At 43.4% G+C, this 10,021-nt stretch overlaps 1 protein-coding gene across 4 annotated transcripts; it reads left to right on the top strand.

Moving 5' to 3' along the window:
- Positions 1-1,270: 1,270 nt before the first annotated feature.
- GPR12 (G protein-coupled receptor 12) lies at positions 1,271-9,548 on the top strand. Of its 4 annotated transcripts, none has more exons than XM_038155384.1 (2): positions 1,271-1,460; positions 2,068-9,548. In XM_038155384.1, exon 2 carries the CDS (start codon positions 2,080-2,082, stop codon positions 3,082-3,084), a length of 1,005 nt encoding a protein of 334 aa, XP_038011312.1. In that variant the 5' UTR covers positions 1,271-1,460; positions 2,068-2,079; the 3' UTR covers positions 3,085-9,548. The 4 variants fall into 4 exon arrangements, with proteins under 4 accessions (XP_038011312.1, XP_038011321.1, XP_038011303.1 ...); XM_038155393.1 differs by having other exon boundaries at positions 2,065-9,548; XM_038155375.1 differs by having other exon boundaries at positions 1,271-1,477.
- Positions 9,549-10,021: the final 473 nt, after the last annotated feature.

Here is a 10,021-nt window from a genome sequence, read left to right as displayed (position 1 = left end):
TAGTGGCCTATATCTGAGTTTAGTTCCAACTCACTCCAAGTCCCACTGGCCTGCCTGCACTTCTCAATATCTAACACCTTTGTAAATATGCCCATGTATCCCTAATGTCACCATCTGAAGATGGCAGCCATTCCTCTGCCCATGCTACCCCAGCAGGATCCCTGTACAGGCAGAAGCTCCTGCTCTAGACCGGACACTGGGCATCTCTCTTTTAAATCTTCTAAACCATATTTTCATTTTCATGTGGTTGTAGGCCACGGAATCAAAGAATGGTTGAGGCTCCAGGGTGCCTCTGGGGGTGGTCCCAGACCCACTTCTCAAAGTAGGGTCAGTTAGAGCAGGTCATTCAGGACGTATTGGAAAGAAGGTCACAGCCAGGTGGGGGTCAGCCTCTTCTCCCAGGTGACAAGGATTGAGAGGACATAGTCTTAAGCTGCGACAGGGGAGGCTTATGTTGGACATGAAAAGGAATTTCTTCAGAGAAAGAATGATTTGACATTGGAATGGGCTGCCCAGGGAGGTGGTGGCATCACCGTCCCTGGAGGTGTTTAAGGAAAGGCTGGCTGTGGCACTCAGTGCCACGGTCTGGTTGACATGGTGGTGTTTGGTCAAGGGTTGAACTCAATGATCTCAGAGGTTTGTCCAGCCTAATTGATTCTAGCATTCTATGACTCATTTCTCCGTGGTTGTAGACCAGAGGATCACAGCAAGGTTAGGCTCCAGGGTGCCTCTGGTGATGGTCTGCTCCAGCCCCACTTCTCAAAGCATTGCCAATTAGAACAGGTCATTCAGGACCACAGAATCACAGAACTCTAAAATGGTTTGGGTTGGAAGGAACTTTAAAGACCATCTAGTTTCAAATGTCCTGCCATGGGAAGGGGTGCCACCCACTAGATCAGGTCACTCAGGACCCTACCCAGCCTCGAACACTACCAGGGACAGCGATGTCCTCCAGAGGCAGGGACATCACAACCTCCCCGGGCAAACCCGTGCCGCCGGCACCCGACCAGCCCCACAGTGCGGGGATAATTTTCATTTAAATCATTTCGGGCGGCCCTTGCTGCAAGGGAGGAGCAGCGGGTGGCCAGGGGCCGCAGGGCCGGGCGCGGCGGTACCTCGGGGGCGGAGGAGGAGCGGCCCGGGGGCGTCCGCCCCCTTTTCCCCCCTCACCGCCTCCCACGCGCGCACCTGCGCAGGCGCGCGGGCACGAGGCGCGCCCCCGCCCCCTCACTCGCTCGCTCGCACCCAGGCGCACGCACACGCCCTGCGCGCGCGCGCGCGGGGGGCGCGCACCTGCGCTGCGCCCTCAGCTTCCCCCCCCCCCCCCCAACCCCCCCCCACCGCGCGCGCGGCGCCGGCCCCGCTGGCGCCTGGAAGGGACCGCGGCGACCCCTCCGTGCCTCCTCCTCCTCCTCCTTCCTTCATCCATCCTTCCTCCGAGCCGCCGGGGGACAGCCCAGGTGATCCGCCGCTGGGGGTGCGTGGGGGATCGGTGTCTGTGTGTGTGTGTGTGTGTGTGTGGTGTCCGCGTCGAGTTTGTAAGTTCTCAGAGGATATCGTCCTGCTCTCCCCCCAGCCCGGGCGGGGTTTCCTCACTGGGGGTCGGTGAAAGATATTCCGCCTCCCCTCCTCCTTCCCCGTCCGTGAGCGATCCAGCCCCGCGCTGAAATCGCGGCTGCAGGCTAGCGGGGTTTACACCGCCCCGCAGCCGGCCCCCACCCCAAACTGCGGCGCTTAGAGGGGGCTTTAGCTGCTTTATGGCTTAGAGGGGGCTTTAGCTGCTTTATGGCTTGCCTCCTGTGCCCGTGCCTCCCTCCCTGGGCAGGTTACCCTAAGGATCACTCAGCCTCCGTGCTGTCCGATGTCCCTTGGAGGATAATCTCGGGCAGTTTTAAATAGCCTCCCCCGGTTTTTTGTTTTTATTTTCTATTGTCACATTTATGTAACAAGTGCCTGCCTGCACATCAGGCTGGTGTTGCTGTCTAGGGCGTTGCATGCTCCGGGAGGGGCGGAGTGGCTCCGGTGCTGTGGCTGAACATTAAAAACAATGTCTTTCTGTTGAAGAAGACAGGGGTTAAAATGAATGAAGATCTGAAGGTTAATTTGAGCTGGCTGCCTCAGGATCATGTAGAAGCCAGCTCTACAGAGAATGCCTCAGCTGCAGGCTCCTCCCTGGTTCCTGCCGTAGACCCTGAGCCAGAGCTTTTGGTAAACCCCTGGGACATTGTCTTGTGTACTTCAGGGACCCTTATCTCCTGCGAAAATGCCATTGTGGTTCTGATCATTTTCCATAACCCCAGTCTTCGCGCCCCCATGTTCCTCCTGATAGGCAGCCTGGCGCTGGCAGATCTCTTAGCAGGCATTGGATTGATCATCAATTTTGTTTTTGCCTACCTTCTGCAGTCAGAAGCTACGAAACTGGTTACGATTGGACTGATTGTTGCCTCTTTCTCAGCATCTGTTGGCAGCTTGCTGGCTATCACTGTTGATCGTTACCTCTCCCTGTATTACGCTCTGACTTACAATTCAGAGAGGACTGTCACTTTTACCTATGTCATGCTTATACTGCTCTGGGGAGCATCTATCTGTATTGGACTGCTGCCTGTAATGGGCTGGAACTGCCTCAGAGATGAATCCACCTGCAGTGTTATCAGACCACTCACTAAAAATAATGCAGCTGTCCTTTCGGTCTCTTTCTTGCTTATGTTTGCCCTCATGCTGCAGCTCTACATTCAGATCTGTAAAATCGTGATGCGCCATGCCCATCAGATTGCCTTGCAACACCATTTCCTGGCCACTTCCCACTATGTGACCACCCGAAAAGGAGTGTCTACTTTGGCCATTATTTTGGGGACCTTTGCTGCTTGCTGGATGCCTTTTACGCTCTATTCTTTAATAGCAGATTACACCTATCCTTCTATATACACCTATGCCACCCTCCTGCCAGCTACCTACAATTCCATCATCAATCCTGTAATATATGCTTTTAGAAACCAGGAGATACAGAAAGCACTTTGGCTCGTCTGTTGTGGCTGTATTCCTTCTAACCTGTCTCAGAGGGCAAGATCACCCAGTGATGTCTGATTGGCAGCCGCGAGGACGCTCCTTAACATGTCACTTTCCAGACATTCTGTCTTTGGTTTAGATGCATTCATTAAATGGTGTGTGATGGGTTCACATAAAAACCACAGGATGGACTGACCTTTTTGTAAACAGAAAACCCCAGCGACCGAAATCAACCGAGTGGTGTAAGGAAGATTTCCAAAATCAAAATAATCAGTGTTCTAAACAGATCTATAATGTTGCTCAGGGTCTTTTTGTCATATTGCCCAGACTTTGCCATGTTTGCCATGATTTTACATTAAGTTTTCTAATTAAAATTAGATTGAAACAGCATACTTCTTTAAAATTGTTTATGTGATTGAGTTTATTCATAGTGCATGTTACAATCTGTTGTTTGGACTTTTTTTTCCTCTTTAAATTTTTTTTAAACAGAAAAAAATAACCCCAAACCAAGTCCTGTTACGCCATCTGTATATCATCAGAATACTCTTCAAAATAATGGCCAATTGTACTGATTTATATGAAATTTATTGTAATAATATCAGTGCAACGAATTTGCTGGAAGTGAGAAAGTACTTGGGCAGCTTTTTATTTTACATCTCAACATGAACTAGGTTGACAATTGTTTTCAAGAGTTACCTGTTCTCTCATGTGTTCTGGCTGGATGTTAAAGCAAGAGATAGGCATTGCTTTCCTTTTCAAAAATCAGACATACGTTTTCACTTGCATGTGGGACATTGGAGCTATGCTGTTGATTTTAAAACTGACGGGGCTATCTTTGAAACAATATGGCCTTTTTCAGCTATGCATTTGTAATAGATGGAAAACTAGGTTTCTCAGACAAGTTTATCTTTTCAGAACAGTATGAGAAGTGTTTAATAAAACAATCTACAGATTGCTCGCAGTACATATTTAGCACTACATCAAATGGTTCCCCTACATTTTTTACCAAGTCAATATTATTACCATTTGTTTTCACTGTTCTCCAATGTAATTTTAAATACCGACATTTATAAATTCTCAAAGCATATCTGGTTCATAATTATATGCAGCCAGGACTGCAAGATGAAACAGTGTTTTCTCCTTTTCTGGCAGTTTCATTCTTTGCACTATACACATGTCAGTTCACTTCATTAAAGAACTTCATTATAGTTCTGGTCTAGAAAGCAGAGCTTCCTCTCGTGAATGGTTAAATTTCAAACTGCTTCTAACTTTCCACTGAAGCCACATTAAAATGCACTAGAAATAAAGCATTGTTTTCTGATTTGAAGACTACTTGATTGTCAGAGAAAATCTTCCTGGCACTTGTCTTCATGAAACTTACGGCGTACCCTCATGTCAGCGCATGGGAGTTTAGAGTACCGCTTCCGTTCGTGTTGATGGGAGCTCAAAGTGTTCGTGCCCTGGCATCAGCAGGAGGTTATACTCCCTTGAATGTCAAAGTCAGCATAATGTATTGTTGCTTCAATACCTTCCATTAAAAAAAAAATAAAAAATCCAAAACTCAAGTGTAAAAATAGCAATATTTACAGTTCAATGAAAAAATATACCTGTGTAGTAGAGATAGTAGAGACAACAGTGCTGCTGGTCTGGATTTTTCCAAATGGAATCTGTCCTTTCCACGTGGACGTTTGGATGACTGTAGCTTTTTGTGGCAAAGTTTCTGTGGCGTTAAGAATCATATGCTATACACAAAGCTGAATCTCAAATGTGAGTTGTCTGTAAACAAGGCTCTGTAGAGATTTTTATGAGCAATAAGTAATTTTAGTTGCAATGCTGGGTTTGAATTCCGTTATTTATTTGGTTCAACATTTATGATATTTGGTTCTTACTTGGTAACCTGATTAGTTTAATAATAATTGCATGGCATGACCCAGTAGAGCTGTGAATTTGAAGCTCCCCTGGCTTCCCTGTGAATTTACAGATGCTCAGCAAGTTAGACTATGACCTCTGCTCATTGTGGGGTATCAGTGTTCTTTATCTACTTATGAATGTTAATGAAACTCTAGTCATTGAGTTTTCTTACAATTTTTTGTATAAGAAATACTCACTTTATAAATATCCGTGATACATACGTGTGCAGTTTTGCAAGTATGCAAACTGTTGGGAAATAATGGCAGTAAAAGTCAAGAGATGAATAATATAGAGAGGCTGAATAATGTAGGATGGCACTTAAAAAAAGAAAAAAGTTAAAGTCATGCAAACTTTGCTCCCCCTGCTTTTCCCCTTGTTTCTTCTTCTGTATCAAATTGCTAAAAGTATGATGAAGATGAGCAGCTACAACTGTGACCAAAATTCAGTCCTGAGGGCAACTGTTGTTTTCCTTATGCAGGTGTGTTCTCATCCTCTTGGATAACCTCATAGGCATTAGTGCTTTTCTCTAGGCAACACCTGTGTGGTGGGGAAGCCAGAGAAAAACAGCACAGAGGGAGATAATGGCATTCCCTCTTCTCATGCGGTTTCACCTCGTGTCCTTGTCATCTTCCTCACTCCACAGACTGCTTAATTCTGCAGAGGCGCTCCAGTGTGCCGGGGGAGCCGACCTCTTCCTTGTGCCAGAGCAGAGAGATTTGTAATTGGAAGCTTCTCTCCTGAGGAGCAGAGCAAGTCAAACGGAGGAAAGAAGGATTAATTATAGCAATCCCACAAAGCTGGCTCCTAGGGATGTGATTTGCCCTTGTTTGAGGAGTTGTGCATGGTTACCTTCCACCACAAACAGATGAGAAACATGATTCTGCCTCCAAAGATACTGCTGTGACCTCCAGTTAGGATTTTGCCTCTTCCAGAAATATGTTCCAAAACTGAGGCTGTGCAGCATAGGCTGGAAAATCCTACTGAACATAGGTTTGCCTGCAGCTGTCAGGCCAACCTTTACTGTAGTCTGCAGCACCAGGATGGGTGCTACATAACACACCTCTGAATGAGCTCTGGGAAATAGGGGCAGAGCTGTGGGTGCAGAGCTGCCTACCTCACTCACACAGAAAAATTGCTTGACAGCCAGCCACCTTTCTTCAGACCCTGCAGAAATAAGCAACTCTCTGCTGCCCCTCAGAATGACAGTGGAGGCCCCCCTGCTGCATGGTGAGGTTCCAAGGCCCTCCTGAAGCTGGCAGAAATCCAGCCAACTTGCAGTTCTTGATATTTTGTTGTCTTACGAACAACAACAGTGCATAAGGGGGGTTAGATTCACCATTCTGTGTACAGTGAAGAACCTTTCATATCGCCATTGTAATGACAAAAGGTGTTTTATTTTCCTTAAGACGTAATTTAGGTTAAATAATTAAAGTTCATGTTTATTTATTAACACACTTGACCCAAAGTTAGTAATAGGTTGTATCCTGATGGGAAAAATTTATTGTGGTCAGTTTTTTTCATACATTTATCCCCAAAGCTTAGGAGAGGATTTTTTGTCTTTTTTGCCTTTTTTTTTTTTGCTTTTTTTTCTAACCATTTCCCCCAATAGTAGTATTTCAGCAATAAAGAGAAATATGTCTTTTTAGCACAAGAGCAATAAAATCCTCCATGATGTGGATATTATAAATTGCTGAGTAAACTCAGAGCAATAGAGAGGAAGCAATATATACTTTAGACAAAAAAAAGTAACTTGCATAAGGACTTTTAGTAAGCAAAAGTCTTCCTTTGTTAAGCAGATCCTATCAGACCAATGTGAGACATTATTTCTGCTTGATTTGTTTTATAATCATTGAATTCCTGAATAGAATTACACAGCAATAACATTTTACCTTAATTCTTGGATCCTGAATTTGTGCTATTTGCTGGAAGAATTATGTACTGCATTGGGGAGTTTTATTCTTTTCATTGTTTGGCATTTAGTTGTACAGCACTCTGTGGATAAATTAATAGTGTTCAAGATTTCCAGTTATGACTTGATCCCGAGAATACCTGAGTTAGTCATGCTCATCAGGGTGACTGAGAAATGGTGCTAGCCTGTTCTGCAGACAGCTTGATTATGATACCAGTGAAGAAAATCCCTGCCAATACCCAGCCTGTTTGGAAGCAAGCTCAAAGGACTGATATTGCTTCTGTATCTTCCTGCCATGGACGCTCAGCAACATAAGCAGTTGCATCGATCCTTTAGTGTTCAGGGACCAGCTTTGAGGCATCTTGGAGTCACTAAAACTCCTCCATGGACAGCAGTGAACTTTGGCATAGACCAGTGCTCATGCTGCCCCCAAAGAGCTGTTATTCTCTTGCTTTGTTTTCTTAGGGATTTTTTAGGTTTTAAACATAAAATACTTGTGACTTCATCTCCCCAAGGTGATAAGCAACCTTATAAGCAAGTGTGACTGGAAGTTGGGATAAAATGGCATTGCAACAAATCAAGCCCCTGAAGCATAACTACACACTCATTACTTAAAAAGAAAAAAAAAAGAAAAAGAAAAAAGTGATTCTGTAGCATTCAGAACAATGTTTCCAAAATGTTGGCCCTGACTTTTTATGATGAGAAACTATGTAGGGTCTGTTTTTTCTATTTATAATAAATAAATAAAAATAAGAATTGGACAGAGCAATTGCTATTTAAAAACTCAGCAGCAATCCTGTCACTTTATCTGAGATACTGAATGGTTCTAGCTTGGCCTAGTGGTAGTCCAGCAATGTTCCATGAAGAAAAAAAAAGATAAAAAAGATCTCTCAATCTCTGCTTATAGAGAACTGAAAGGAAGGAACTATAAGGGAGTGTTATAATGTATATCTCATGAATAAGCAATAGGTCAGGAAAGATAAATTAGGCATGTGTATCTCCCTTATCTGTCAGTAAAAGAATGATGGTACTACCAATAAACTTGAAAGGTCTCCTGACTGGAAACACTTCTTTGGTACAAGAGGAAATTACCCCTTAAAACTGGGTGCTGCTGTCTTCTTCAGATCAAGAAAATGCAGTTCCTTATAATGGATCAGAAATCTGAATGAACTGCAAGGATATCTACTTTCATATTAAGTGGATGATGAAAAAGGAGAGATGGAAGTCTTTATAGCTTGGTGAATCAGCCAGATTCAATCACTCGGCACTTGAGCTTGGCCGGGAAGGATGCTTGAATAAATGCACCCCCTGTAAGAAGGGTGTTTAGAACATTTGGAACCTTACCCAGGTACACAGAGCTCCCAGGAGGGCCCTGGGGGCTGCCCCTGTTCCGGGGTGTGGTGCAGCAGTGCCGTGTCCCTGGGGCTGGCAGTATGGCTGCCCCTCGTGAGTGGTGTTCAGAGAGCGGAGAGGAGGAGATATGATCAGAAGTGAGGTAACTCTTCCTTGAAAATGTTGTCCCATATTTTATTCTGATTATTACTTGTCTTGTTAGCACAGTCTTTTGTGGCCCCACTTGAAATCAGAAGAGGGTTTTTGTGGAAAAATACTGAAAATTCAAAGTAGGACCACCAGAAGATTATTTTACAGTAAGTGATTATGTATTTCTGTTCCTTTTGGGGAGCAGCTAAGCCTGTAACTTTGTAGTAAACGTTTCTTTGAAAACAGCATGCCTTTGCTCTAAAAAAGTCCATGCTGTGGTTTAGTCACAAAATTGTTGTGATCTCGTAAGCCCCACAAGAAGAAAGAGTTGCACATTTCACTGTTACACAAACTTCTTATAGAAGGGAAAAATGCAAACTTGAATGTAGGTTAGATGAAACCGTATTGCAGTTAATTAGTGTCTCACTGCTGTGATGCAGACTAATTCAGTGCCCTGTGGAAAGGTTGGGAAAGATTTTTTTTTTAGTATTTTAACTGATGGCCATAGGATTACAGGTTGGCTTATTTTTCTTTTTCTCCTTCACCTCCACACCACCCCAGCCCCCAGCTCTTAAGATGTCTGGTACAGTCCTTTTTGTTTCAAGGCAAACATTGGTTTGCAGTTGGACTCAATGATCTTAGAGGGTTTTTTTCAACCTAAATGATTCTGTGATTCTAAGTACCTGCCTCTCATAAGTACAGTGGTGCATTCCTAGCTAAAAGCTGAGTTATAAAGTTTTTAATAGTTTGTTATAACCCTTTCAAACATATCAGCAGCCCTTTTTCATTGAACCACTTCAGTGAGCATTTCCCTTACACGGGAAATGTCTGATTCACCTGTGGGGAGGGAAAGCAAGTGTACTGCTACTGTTTTCTTTACCCTGGTAATATTCTTTTCCCTCTAACCACTTGATCCCAACCATATGATCTACCATGATGCCCAAGCACAGTCCTAGTCCCGGTTTCTCAAGGCAAAAAATAAGCCAATACCAACTGCACATGCTGAAGACCGCATCCTGCAATGATTTACCTTAGAAAATGGAGGGGGCTTTCCCTTTTAAGAAATAGATGGTAACAAAATAGATTTTTTTTTAATTTTTAAGTGTAAAGTCATTTTTAAAAGGAAATACCTATGTCCAAGTTTAACATACTATTTATATTACATGCTGTATAAACAGTTTCTTGGAGTATTTTAGTATGCCATTAACTTGATTAAGTATGATGAGCTATCACTTTTAAATAGCATAATTACATACCTAAATATATATATATATATATATATATATATATATATATATATATATGTATGTATGTATGTATGTATACATAATTATTATGATTATTTAATTTAGTTTTTATACGTATGACACGCCATATATCATGCTCCATACCTTCTTTGTGGATGTGGTTTAAGTGTAACTTCTTTGCTCGGCAGTTTCTTGTGATCAAAGAAAAATATTGCCCAACTTGTATGAGTCTTGCAAATACTGAAAGATTCTGCAGTAATTGATATTTCATCAAACAAATACAGGCAAGAGGTTTTGGAAGGGAAGCAAATTCTCATGTCTTTAACTTGGACAAATCCCACTGCCATCTTTGAGATTACAGGAATGTTTTCCGTGAGCACAGATGGTACAGAATGCAGGAAGGGTACTCGCACAGGCCTATGATACTCACATTCACGGGCCTATAAAGCAGTTATAACTTTTTCCA

This window comes from Motacilla alba, chromosome 1 (assembly GCF_015832195.1).
Source record: "Motacilla alba alba isolate MOTALB_02 chromosome 1, Motacilla_alba_V1.0_pri, whole genome shotgun sequence".
NCBI lineage: Eukaryota > Metazoa > Chordata > Aves > Passeriformes > Motacillidae > Motacilla > Motacilla alba.
Note: the sequence above shows the minus strand (reverse complement) of the source record. Positions and strands in the feature narration are given on the sequence as shown.

Excerpts from the sequence above, each read along its gene's own strand:
- GPR12 (XM_038155384.1), top strand. The coding sequence starts at position 2,080 with ATGAATGAAGATCTGAAGGTTAATTTGAGCTGGCTGCCTCAGGATCAT.